Source organism: Nestor notabilis, unplaced genomic scaffold (assembly GCF_000696875.1).
Source record: "Nestor notabilis isolate BGI_N333 unplaced genomic scaffold, ASM69687v1 scaffold2889, whole genome shotgun sequence".
NCBI lineage: Eukaryota > Metazoa > Chordata > Aves > Psittaciformes > Psittacidae > Nestor > Nestor notabilis.
The window spans coordinates 29354-42847 of NW_009943943.1; the positions used below are offsets into that span (position 1 = coordinate 29354).

The window sequence follows — 13494 nt, forward strand, 5'->3', positions numbered from 1 at the left end:
TGACGTTCTGCAGCTCTTCGTGCTGATTTCCTGAGACCTGCAAGAGACCAGTTTGGGGTCAGGGGGCTTCCTTCTGACAGGGACACAAGTAATGCTGGGCCAGCACTGCTCGCAGGAGAACAGGGTACTCAGCACTGTGGCTGCTTACAGCAGGAAAGAGCAACACAGAAGTAGGAATATGCTGTGTAAGGACAAAGACAAGGCTATTCCAGTGACCAAGGACCTAGCGTATCTCTGACCACATGCCCTGGGGCATGTTATTATCTTTTGGAAAATGTGCATGCCCATGTATGACTGGAATACAAAAACATTTGGGATTTCCCACTAGGGCCTTTCTTGTCTCACATTTAATTAGGTCTCTCCACTACCAAATCACCCATGCATTTCCTGATTAATCCCAGTGGAGCCCTTGCCCTTAACTTTTACTTTCCAACTACCTATTACTAAAACATCATTCCTGATCTCCTGGGAATCTGCTGACTCCCATCTCTCAGCTGCTCCCAGCAATGAGCCTCATGGAGCTGATGCTTGGGCAGAAGCCTGGCACAAGCAGCCTGGGCACGAGCCTTCCACTGAACACAGCAAGGAAATTCAGCCTCCTAAAACGCCTCTTCTGTGATTTTAAGGCACTGGCTAAGTGTGACCATAACCAGCACCTCTATACACTGCAGTTCACACCTAACAGCCAGCACTGCAGCCACCCAGCTGAACCCTCACTGGTGCCAGTGCTCTGCACCCCATTCCCTGCTCCCTGACCAGGATTACACCCTCCAGTGCTGTTCCCCCCAGATCAAGGTCTCACTCTCATGTCCCATGCACTCTCCATCCATGCAGGTAACAGCAGTGTATCATCCCCAGGTCACAAGCCAGATTTGCCTCTTCACTCTCCACCATCTGCGAGCATGCCCCCAGGTTAACACTGCTGATTAAATGAACCCAGATCAGAAAGAACACACCTTCAGCCGCTTCTCCAAAAATCTTGCACCACCATCAGATCCGTAGGAAAATTCATAAGGGAAGCTCCAGTCACGAACAAGGAATATAAGGGACTAGAAAACAAAGACAGAAACACACTTGGGTCAGTGCCATACAGCACCTACTGACTCAAAGTCACTACCTGCTCCAGAGCCAGCTCAGAAAAATCCATCTTTCAAGGGTGTTGCTGTTTCTGCTATCATAGGACCAGGACTGGCTACATGAGATGCCTAACCCTGTCCTACATTGTCAAAAGGGGCTTCACGAAGATTTCAGGGCTTTCCTCCCTGCCACCACCACTCACAGCAGTCGTCGGAGTCCACAGCAGTGGCAGAAACCCCTGCACCCTTGCCGCAACCTTCAGACCACAACAAGACCTGGCCCTGAGTCTCTGCCCAGCTCCAGCAGCATCTCGCACCTTTCTTGGTGGAAATACTCCCCTGTCCAGGGCCACCCCATCAAGCACTGAGGCTGTGAAGACTTGCTGCATGTGTGGCTGTGTCCTACAAGGGGAAGTGGGAAGCAAACTGCTGCACCGGTTTGCTGGGTGGCAGCTTGATTCCCTAGCTTGAAAAAGAGCATCAATCATCTAAACTGCAAAACAAGAAAGAGATTTTTGCTAACCAGGACAAAAGGCAATGAGCTCCCTAATTCCAGCCACATTTAGTTCCATCCTATGGGAATTTTACAGGCTCATTTTTTCAGTCTTTTCCACTGGGCACCCCTCCAGACAGACTTTTAATGAGAAACAGATGCAGGATAATGAGGCTGAATAAGAAATCATTGGCTTTTGTAATCTTTATTGAGGCATTCTAAGTTCCTATGCAATAAATAAATAAATACCAGCACGGTCAACTTGTAATCTTAAAAATAAAAACTGTTTAAAAATGTTTTCAGAAGAAATCATGTCTCCAGTGTCTCATCTGTGCAAGGGACCCATGTTTACTGCAATGAATACACAGCTTGGAGAAGGGGAAGCCCTGAACACCAAAGCCCAGGAGGGCCTGGCAGAGGAGCCAGGGTTCCTCTCATGCACATGAATAAGCAGGTCAGCAAGCGGAATCTGTTTCATTGGAATTCCCCTAAAAATTGGCTATGTTTAGAACAAAGATGTAGTGGAGGAAGGGAAAATATTTCCTCTCCTTATTACTCCTCCATAGAACATCAGGAAAGGTTAAAAAAAAAAAAAAAAAAGAAAAGAACAAGAACAGTGAGTTGGCCATTTCTAACTGCATGACAAGCCACAGCAACTGCACCCAGTTAGCTGTTTCAGGACACGCTGTTCTTTTTAAGACCATGAGATGCTTAGGAGTCATGTCCATGTTTAGGACTTTTCCACAAACACATGCCTTGCGCTGTTTGACTTGGGAATTATTTTCTTCTTTCTGAAGCAGAACTGTTCCAGACGTGCTGCCTTTGCCATGCCTCACAGCCACCCTCAGCCCACTGAACTGCTGGGCACCACGTGCAGCCTTCACAAAGGCATCATGATCTGGACTGACATCTGGCAAGGGCTCCTGGGGCAGCACAGGCAGTTACACCTCAGCGCACGTGTGTGGATACACCGTGGAGAGGAAAGAGCTAAAGGGATATGTTAATTTTCCACTGCCAAGTCTTACTTCCCTTCCAGCAGGACCGATGCAACTGCCTCACTATTGACACTTTCTCTGCACTCTCTGCTTGGCAGCATTTTCCTATAGGAGCTGTTTTCCAAAGCCTCCTTTACAGATCTGTATATTTTAAGGACAAAAGAGCTCCAGCTTGTTTGACTTAGACACATGGAATCTCAACCAAGAAACTCAAGCTGCAGACTCTCTCCTGCAAAGAAAGCTGTCTCGGTTTAATGCCTGCAGTTACCACAGAAGCCCCTGCTCCTCTCATTAAGCCACCCTACCCATTAAATTGCCACCTCATTAACAGTGTGCTCCTCATTGCTAGCCTGACTTTGTCCAGCCTCAGGTACAGACAGTGACTGGCATGCTGCCCCCTCCTTCCCAGTTTATTTACCACTGCTCTTCCCCTGCTTCCTAATCAAAATGCTTGGCTGTCTTCAAAGTGCTCTGCAGGAATAGCCCACTCTGCAATGTAGACAGATCTCCATCACTCACCTGGCCACATCCCCATCAACCCTTCTACCAAATTTTATCACATCTACAAGGGTTACCAGCAGCCGTTTGATATTTTTCCCCAGATCATTAATGAAGATGACAGTGAATCAGAGAGACCCTGGGGGAAGCCCAGAGGAAACACTTCTGAAGGCTGATGATTCCCTATTAAAATGAGATCAGCGTGCTCTGTCATCTATCAGTTAATGAGTTTTTAATCCATATATAATGGATTAAAACACACAAAGCTGACTTCGTATGTTGTTTATTTGCTTTTAATCAGCATGTTAAGGAGATAAGGCTTACAGAAGGCAACATATCATGGTGATAGCTACCTTTATCAACTGAACTTGTGGTCTTTCAAAAGTTGATAATGGGACTGTTTTACAAAGACCTGCTACCCACAAAACTGTGTGACTTGACAGCAGTTATGGTCTGTGGTAAAATCAGAGCCTATTATCCAGTCCTAATGACTTAAGCATATTTAAGTTTCCCCTTACAGCCTCCTTTTTATAGATGGAGTAGGAAGTATTTCACTGAAATATTTGGCTTCATTATCCTAATAGTTTTTAAACAAGGAACAGGAATATTTATTTAATGTCTGGCTTTTTTCTGTACTTCTCCTAGCTCTTGCTACTACGATTCATCTATTTTTACTGGTAGCTTTCACATCATTTATCAGTCATCTGCCCATGCCAGCATCCAATATACTCTCAAAGCTCCCCAAAATCTTGATGTACCCATTTGTTGTATATTTTAAACTTTTAATTTTATTTCCACTTCCTGACCACAGACACCCTATAAACCCGTTAGGCCTTCCAGCACGGTGGTGAGGATAGCAATTCCCTTTTTATGTTGGAACACAAAAGTAAAATAGCCGTAACCCATTCCCAATTACTATTTGCTTTATAACAGCATGTTTTGCTCTGCACTGTTTTGCACTTTGGGAAGCTCACAAACCCACATCCAACCATCACCTAACCTACCATGGATGCCAGTGGTAGTTGGACCAAGCCATTGGGAATGCCAAAGAGCATCTGGTTAAAGGAACAACTTGTACAACACAAGGACAGAGCCCCACAGAAGGTGTTTTCCTTCTATTTGCCACCCTGATCATGCAATAAGCCTTGAAGCTCCAGTGCAGCATGAGGACACATGGGGACCGCACAGCTTCGCTCCCTCCATCCCCCTAGCTCCCTGCTCACACCTGCTCCCACAGACCCCCAAAAGCTTCAAAATTCAACCACCTTCCCAGCCTCCCAGGCACAAGGGTTCAGTGCAGCCATAATGAAAAGCCACACAAAATCACGTCTCGATCTGTCAGACTGGAGCTTTAGTGAGCTGCCACAGCCCTGCCATGGGTACCTTCTGTTCCACTACCTTCTGCTTGTCTCTTTTCACTCATATTCACTCTCTTCCTGGAAGGGACTGTCACAGCCAACTATCCTCCCACCCCTGGAGCTGCTCACAGCCCTGGTGTCCAGAGCAAGCTGGTGTCTGCCTGACACTCTCCCTTTTTTGAACGCCAGCTTTTCACAGGTTGGAAAGCTGCAGGATGAACAGATGTCCCTTATTTGAAGTGAAAACCCCACTTAAACCAAGCTTTCCCACAGCTCTGCTGTCACTCGTGAGAGCTCTGAGCTAATCCTCATCCTTTCGTTTTGCAGGCGCAGGGATTCCCAGGGCAGGCAGGTTCAAACCTCTCAGAGCAAAGGCTGGGTAGAGTCCCTGGGCAGAACAGCATGACAAACCTGCTGCAAAACCTAACTGCTTTCCAAGCCTGGCAGGACAAGGCAGAGCTCTTGGGATGGCAAGGATTCAGAGAGGAAAGAGAGAGGGATGTTGGATACATTTGGAAGCTTCTTTGGTGGAAAGGAAGCACGAATCCTTCCCTTCGTGCAGCTGAAGTGCTTCCCAGGCATCCATATCTCCTCCCGTCCTGTAAACTACAGTGACACCTCGTGGTGAAGCCAAGCAGCCCGGGGACAAGTCACCACCGGTAGAGCAGACATGAGCTGGCCAAGACCCTCGGACTCACCTGGAAAGGTTTCAAGAATGTCTCCTCCATGGCCAGCCGGCCATACTCGGTGAAAAGCTGGAAGAAGAAGCAAAGAACAACGGGACTGTTAGCTGGTCAGTGTGCACGGCCGGGCAGGCAGCTGTGGGCCACACAAGCAGCAAGGGATGGTTGTTGACTGTGGGCTAACAGCACCATTTGCAGAGCTGGAACAGAAATTGGCTGGCTGTGTGCTTTTGCTTCACATCTGAGAAGCACACAGAGCTGTTACAGAGAACCACCATGCTGAGCCCTCATGTGAAAGATTTCAGCCTGGAAATTTTGGCTGCCAAATCTGTGAAAAATGGCTCAAACCAGCTGGTTGCTATTGCTATCATACCAATCAGGAACTTCACGTGCTACAGGGGACTGCTGGAGCCCCTGTTCTCTTTAAACACACCAGGAAGAAGCGGAAATTAATTCAGAAATAAGTACTTTCCCTGCAAACCCCCACTGTGCAAAGACTGTAAGATCAGCCTACCAGCAAAATTTGAAGGCTCTCCAGTCTCTCTGGACTCTAATTTCTAACTGAAAGCACAATAATGTATTTCACAGATGCCTAAAAATGGGTCAACTTGTTAAACAATAATGGCTTAAAATCCAAACTGAAAGACCAGAGTTGCACTGGGTAAGTTCACTGTTAAAAAGGCATTATTATTAAATATATTTACTAACTGAAATTATACAGAAGGTCTTCAGATACTAATTTTCCAGCTGGAGTTTTTCTTTTCTTAAGCTCCTGGAACAAACTTACCTAGCCAAACAATCATCTAAACAGAAGAGAAAACTAGAGGTAATACCAGGAAATGGGCAGGACACCTGTGTCACAGAAATCCCATTAGCTACTTGCTTCCAACAGTCAGGGATGTAATTACCCTCAAGGGTCACCTGTACTGAGCCAGTATCAGGTGTCAATATCCAGGCATACAAATGGCTATCTAATTTCTTTGGGCTTCTCCTAACAGTCCAAAGAATGAACAGTGAAGTCCTGCAGCATGAACAGTGCAACTTCTACATCAGTTTCCCTGTCATTTAAGTCAAATGAGCACTTTTACTGCCCCTACTCACAGCGCAGTGGATGGATGCTCACAGCAGCAGGAGTACACAGATACACTTAACTCAATGGTCTTAATTGAGTCCAATACATGGACTCAATGATCTTAAAGGTCTTTTCCAACCAAAGTGATTCTATGATTCTGTAACTAATCTGGGTCCTTTCCTATTACCAGTCACTTTAGCCCCTTGCTACACATCCCTGCATGTTTCCAGCCTCATGGGTCAGTCCTGGACTCTAATGGGTCTCTGCTCCCTGAGGAACCCAAGCACAATCCTGTGGAAGGACACACTGGCCTGTGTGAGCTATATCCAGACTGACTGTTGCAGACTGTGAAGGGTGCTCCACACTGAGAGCGCTTGTGATGGGCACTCTGCCCCGTCTGTTTGATGCTCTTCTAACCTCGTCATTAAAAAGTCAACTTAATCCCCTCTGACTGCAGCACCACCCATGACAACTGGTCCCATGTAGTATGGACATATAAAAAGATACTGCCCTCCACTTTGCAGCAGCCTTGTACACAGCTGAAGACCATCACCACCTCCACTCTCAGTCACTTGGTCTCCTGACTTAGCAGTCAGGCTGGAGAACAAAACACAGCCGTGGGCCTTTTGCAGTTCCACAGGTGATCAGCCTTGAACACGACACAAGCTCCAAACACTGGAAAAGTCCCTGGAACAGTCCTGGCGAGCATCCCACTGACAGCCCTTCCAAAGGACCCAGACCCCCAAGAAGCCACGCTACAAGAGCGTAAGCAAGACAGGTTCAACCCAAGTGACTGTTCCTCCATGCCCATGAACCAATACGAGAACTGAGAAACTGAAGCTCCAAATGTGAAAGTGCCTTTCCAGAGCAACGCGGTTTGCAATTGCAGCGTGTAATCCAGGCACCCCAGTGCTGTGAAGCAGCAGGGACAAGGGTCTTACCTGCAAGTGCTGCAGATCATCCTCCTGCACATTCTGGGACAAGTTATAAACCTGCATTTAAAAACAAAAACTTCAGAACACTCAAAATGACCTGTCCTTTCGGCCAGCACAGGGGTCTGTGTGGTTAAATTCTACAACATTACCATGGGGACACAGACAATGTCACAGCTGCCCTTGGTGCCACTATAAGACAGACTCCAAGCAAACCTGAACTGCTGGACAGACTCACACAGTCAGACAGGCACTGCTGCTTCCTGCGCAGCAAAACACTCCAGCATGGGAGCACCAGCCTGGGATCCTGTCAGGTACAAATAATGTTCCTTCTTCTCCATTTTTATGATGTGCTGAGTTCTGTATGAAGACACACTTCCCATCCCATTCACACTGTCCTCCAAGAGCAAAGGCCAGATGGTAGGAAGGGAAGCCCTAACAGGCTATGTGATTACTGGTGTGTGAACACCTCCAACCCAGAGGTTCCTCAGTGCCAGCAGCACCAAGACAAAAGCACCCCCAATTCCCCAGACCAAGGTCCTTTCCTTTTTGGTAGCTGGAAGCGAAGGGTGGAACTGTTGCTGGCCCTGTTCTTGGGGCAAGATGTGAAGATGAGACTGTTCCCTGTGATAATGGAGCTACATGTGAATCCTGCACTCAGTGCAGCCAACATGCTGGCCTTTGGCTCTCTCACCAAAGGCCCTGGCTAGCTGCTGTGTTAGGCTCGTGCTAAGCTGCTGTGTTTCTGCCACTGCCTTTTAGGAAGTGATTGCTGGAGACATTCCCCTTCTTACCTGTATTGAGCTGATCATTGTGCTTAGGGCAAACACGGTAGCCGAATCCCGCAGGGTGGACTGGCTGTCAAAGGTCCCCTGTGTGTCCATCAGCAACACTGCAACCTGAGAGGCAGAAAGCTCCATGTCAGCTTGGATGCACCCATTCAGCATCCAAACAAAATCACTCAAATGCCAAACGGGTGCGGTTTGGGGGGTGAATGTCAGCTGCATTTTTATACTGGGAATCTTGCTGCTTGTGCCTCAGATTTAAAATTGGTGGAAGAGAAATGAAAAGAGCAGCCCAAGACACTCTTGACAGTGCGATGACTCCAGCAGGCAGTGAAATGAATGCTATGCAATGCAGAGGAAGGAACTGCTTTGCTCCTCAAATACTTGCTGTCAGTGTGGCTGGGTCTTTTCCAGAGTCTGCATTAGCTTCACGTCACAGAAGGCAAACACAGTAGCATATCACACCTCCCTGACCCAAAATACATTCAGCCAGTATTAGAAATCACATCGTGAATAATTGTGTCACTTTGGTGTCACGTTCTTTGTTAAAGAGTAGATGAATACAAATATTCCTACTGTAAATCAAATTTGCAGGATGTCCCAAAATCCAGTCTGCATTGTATTTGACTACCCTGAATGAAGACATGCTATTTTAGGGCAGCTACTGCTCTAGGAAGGGGAAGCAGTTTGCAGGACCTCAGATCTTTGGGAATAGAAGAAAAATAAACTCTGGGATACCCAGAGTTAGAAGGACACCTAGACATCATATCAACTCATTGCATTAAACACACTGCCATGGTTTAACTCCAGCTGGCAACTAAGTACCAGACAGCCACTCACTCACTCGCCCTACCTCTCCCCAGTTGGGATGAGGAGGGGAATCAGAAAAAGGTAAAATCCACGGGTTGAGATAAAAATAGTTTAATAATTAAAGTAAAATATTACACTAATACTACTAATAATAGTAATTGTAATGAAAAAGAGGGTAACCGAAAGATAAATAAAACTCAAGAAAAAACGAGTGATGCACAGTACAATTGCTCACCACCCACGGACCAATGCCCAGCCTGTTCCCAAGCAGCAATTCCCAACCCTGGCCAACTCCCCCCAGTTTATATACTGAGCATGACGTCTATGGTATGGAATACCCCTTTGGTCAGCTAGGGTCAGCTGTCCTGGCTGTGTCCCCTCTCAACATCCTGTGCCACTCCATCCTTCCACTGGCAGGGCATGAGAAGCTGAAAAGTCCTTGACTTATATAAACACTACTGAGCAACAGCTAAACCATCAGTGTGTTATCAACATTATTCTCAGATGAAATCCAAAATACTGCACTATACCAGCTACGAGGAAGAAAATTAGCTCTATCCCAGATGAAACCAGGACTTCCATTTATGCGAATTTACGGATATAGCATTGAAGACCTTCTCTAAACTTGCACAGGCATTTGAGCCACCTAAGACAAAGCAGAAGAGTCTTACCAAAGCTCAAAGAGAAGAATGAGCTGACAAGCAACAGACAGCTATGCAACAGAGAAGCACACACCTTTTTACCGTCAGGTTTGTCCACGAGGAAAACCTCACTCCATATCTGAATGCCGGTTGTCTCCCGCTCAGACCCTCCCCTCCAGGAGAAACCAGTCAGAGGCTCGTTGTAATCTCCAACCCAGTCCACTGCTTCCTGCAGGTAGGAACAAAAGAAGTTGCTGGAGTTCTCATCACACTTTGGCTTTATGCTTTTAATTCTGTGCTGCCTCCACCTCAATGCTGGAGCAGCGCAGCCCCTATAAGGGAGGTCCTCCTACAGGGCAGCAAATGTATCTCAGCTCCAAAGTCCATATTCTACTGGGGATCCACTGGTGCACATGGCTGTGGCTGCTCTATTTTATTTTGTAAAACCCACACTAACAAGAAGCTTGAGCATTCCTAGAGCACCAAGCCAGCGTCCTGTCCAGCTCATCCTGGGTGGTACATGGGACAACTGAGCAGCAGCACCATACCCCTGGGAAAAGGCACCTCAGCTGGAGTCATACCTTATTGTACATGTACCGCAGCATGAAGTCCATCAGGAACGATTTTCCTTTTCTAAAAGCTCCAGCAACAGACACAGCCACAACCTCTTTATCTCTGACAGCCTCTGAGAGGAGGATGCGGTTCAATGCAGCTTCATCCAGTTCAAAGGAATGGTCATCTTTGACAATGAGGACTTGCACTGGTCCTGCTTTCCTCACTGACTCCTCCTCCTCTGAGCTCCACTCGTAAGTCTTCTCTGCAAAACTACCTGCATGAACAAGTAAAACAAGAGCTGTTAGGTTCCTTCTGCAAAGTGCAGAATCACAGGCAGCAGGGCTAGATGGTAACAGGCCAACTAGCCCAAATACACATCTCAAAACAGCACCATTCAGAGCAGATGTCTGTTGAACTTGTCCTCAGACATCTCAAAGGAGACTCCATGCCACTTCGGGCCCATATGTCCTCAGGCTGCCTAGAGGCAGAGAGTTCTCTGCTGGAATATCCCTTGACAAAACACACCCATTACTTTTTGTCCTACAAGAGTTGACATGGAGATCAGATCACTCTTTTCTTGCCTGTTACAATTTCTTACATAGACAAATACTGCCGTAACACCACTTTTAGCTTTTTCACTGCGAGAAAAGAGAAGTCCAAGCCCCCCGTTATCCCTTGCCAACACATTATCTAAGCATCTGACTGCTGTCCTCTGGACACTCCCCACCAGACCCTTCCTGAAGGCTGTCTCAAAAATGTCTCAGCATCCAAGCTGAGATGTCGAAATACCTCATGTCTCTAGCAAAGGACACTGCCTTTATGCATCCTGTGCAACTGTTTCTGTAGCAACAGCAGAGTCCTGCTAGATCTGCAGTCTGCACTAATGTTTAAACTATAATCTGCTCCTTCCGAGACAGCCCCAGCAGGTACCACACACATCATGAAGACACATGCCCATCCTGATAAAGCCACTTCTTCACTCCCAAGTGGAGAGCATATGCAAAGCATGGGCACTGCTCACTTCCCCACTTTGAAATGGCAAGGTTCCCTGCAGAGCTGCTCCCTGGCACAGAGGCAACTGCTGCTCAGGCTGTGTAGTGTTCATATATGGCCTTACAAGAGGGTCTCACCTTCGTGCCAGGACAGGGCAGAAGTGACAAGCACGAGGCTACAGCAGGAGCACTTGGAGGCAAAGAACTCAGTGTTTGGTCACTGCATCCACGTGTGGCAATGACAGTGTGCAAGACACGTACGTATCACCCGCCTGATACTCCAGGCCAACGCAGATGAGATGAGGGACTCTAGTGGTAGGACAAGGGGTAATGGCTTTAAACTTAAACAGGGGAACTTTAGGTTAGATATAAGGAAGAAGTTCTTCACAGTGAGGGTGGTGGGGCACTGGAATAGGTTGGCCAAGGAAGTTGTGAATGCTCCAACCCTGGAGGTGTTCAAGGCCAGGCTGGACAGAGCCTTGGGCGACACAGTTTAGTGTGTGGTGTCCCTGCTCATGGCAGGGGGGTTGGAACTAGATGATCTTAAGGTCCTTTCCAACCCTAACTATTCTATGATTCTATGACAGCTTTTAATGGCCTCCGTTTGGGCTGTTTTGCATGCCTGCCACAGCATGGGAGATGGATGCACTTTAAGACCTGCCATCCACAGACACTGCAGCCTTGGGCTTTGAAAAGAGCAGGCCAGCTCCAGTAATTTTCCTTTTGTTGTCTCCAAACTTCCCAGCACAGGAAAGAGATGCCGAAGGTGATTAATCATGCCAGTCAGCTCACCTACAGCCAGTGACATCTCGCCAGCAGGGAAGGGAGCGTGTGATGGAAAGTTCCCCAACATCTCTACAAAAACTTCCCCATTTGTTGGCTCAGGCTGCAACTTTCCAAACATGGTAGCCTCAAGTTAAACCTCCTCAGGCTCTGTTTCAGGCCCTGACCTCAGGGACCCAGTTTTCAGCTAGTCCCAGCTATTTCAAAGCACAAGGACTATGTGTGCACATGCTAAAAGGCAAGCTATAAATACCACAACGAATAGGGTTTGCCCATTCTGGGCCTCTTTATAAAGAAGCCTCCAGCAGCAACTTAATATTTTAAATAACAGCAGTGCTTTTGTACGAGTTTCTGATTTCCTATGGTCCCACAATGAATATCAGGATCATTAAGCCTGGTTGCTAGGGGATTTCTGGTGGCTCTTGGACATATACTATGAGCTTTCTTTGCTCAGAGTTTAAAGACAAAGATCTTTTCTTTCCAATGCTTGAAGGTTTTTTAGCAAAACAAAGGTCCCAAACACTGAAAAGCGAGATTCTCCACCAGAGTGCAGCAGCCCAGGACCAGCAGCACCAAACTCCCTTCAAACACCAGCCCCTGCCTCCTATTAATGCTCAGAGGCCTCCAGGAAGAAAAAAAAAAACAAACCAAACTTTCCATTTCAAATGTATTACATGGACCCAAATTCCAGGCACACCTCGCCAAATGACTTGGAAAATGAAGGCCTCTGAGAGCAATCAGTCCTCCTGCTGCACACACCAAACTCCGTTTCCAGCATTAAGATCTTCCCAACACATATGTATGGACAGGGGCCAAAGGGCCATAGACTCGCGTGCTCTTTTTAAGCACTGCCATGCTGCAAGTGCCATATAAAGTCTACAATAGGAAATACCTCCGCTCCCACGGTTTTCCTAACACCCTGCTCAGCAAACTGAGTCCAAATTATTTTTCTTTTTACAGCTGCACAGAAAAGAACAGTGGAGAGATCCTTGTACGGATGTGATTCATGGCAGAGGCAGGAAAAACTTCGTAAATCATATTAAATCTAAGCATTTCTGACTCCAGCCAAGCCATCAGTGGTATAGGTAAAATAGCTGTGCCACCTTCCCAGAGCAGACAAATCCCACCTCCAGGTACACAGACAGTGAGAGGGACCAGCATTTCATTTGTCCCATGCTGGCAGTAAAGGAAGCCAAGCACCTAGCTGGGTACCAAGATGGGCATCAACCCTGCTGCCTGCAGGCTTCGAGCACAGGGCAAGGCAGCACGGATGCCCCCAGCTCACACAGCTGAACGGACTGACAGTCCTGGTCAAGGTTCCAAGAACCATGACAGGGGACTGAGAAAAGTCCCTCCCATCCTGCTACGAGAGGGACTGCTGGTGCCAGATTACCCCTCCTGGTGCCTGGACGAGGACTCTCACATCTTGCTCTCCCTCCAGTTCAGCTGCCAGAAAGAGGAGAAGAGGTTGTGTTGTCCCTTCAAAACATGAGAACCTGTAAGGAGCATATTTTTTTTTAGTAGGTATTAACAGATTTCTGGAAGAATATCTCCCCACAAAGGTAACAGTCCAAAGTGACCACAGTCTCTAGGGGATTTCCTTGCTTCCATCACCTGGCCACTAGGAAAACCAAGCTGCTTGCACAACACAGCAGCAAAACTGAAAGTATTATGAGCAGGATATGTTGATTTCCCAGTTCATTAGAGATATCAGGAGGTTTCTGATTATATTAAGCACATCTCTGAACTAATTTCAGCCCTGTTAGCTCTGCTTCTTTCATGTATGCCATCTGTAGACAAAACTCTATCTTTCATATTTAT

The 13494-nt window shown here is 47.1% G+C and overlaps 1 protein-coding gene across 1 annotated transcript in view; it reads right to left on the reverse strand.

Annotated features, from left to right (window-relative positions):
• The window catches only part of ATL1 (atlastin GTPase 1), a 21385-nt gene extending 9687 nt beyond the window's left edge, over positions 1-11698 (reverse strand). The window contains exons 1-8 of the mRNA XM_010022186.1: positions 11683-11698; positions 9925-10172; positions 9438-9572; positions 7902-8006; positions 7117-7167; positions 5119-5175; positions 957-1049; positions 1-37 (exon numbers count right to left, since the gene is read on the reverse strand). The exon at positions 1-37 is cut by the window's left edge and continues 120 nt beyond it. Coding sequence (XP_010020488.1) covers positions 1-37; positions 957-1049; positions 5119-5175; positions 7117-7167; positions 7902-8006; positions 9438-9572; positions 9925-10172; positions 11683-11698 — 742 coding nt within the window. The remainder of the gene's footprint in view (positions 38-956; positions 1050-5118; positions 5176-7116; positions 7168-7901; positions 8007-9437; positions 9573-9924; positions 10173-11682) is intronic.
• Between the last annotated feature and the right edge of the window lie 1796 nt (positions 11699-13494).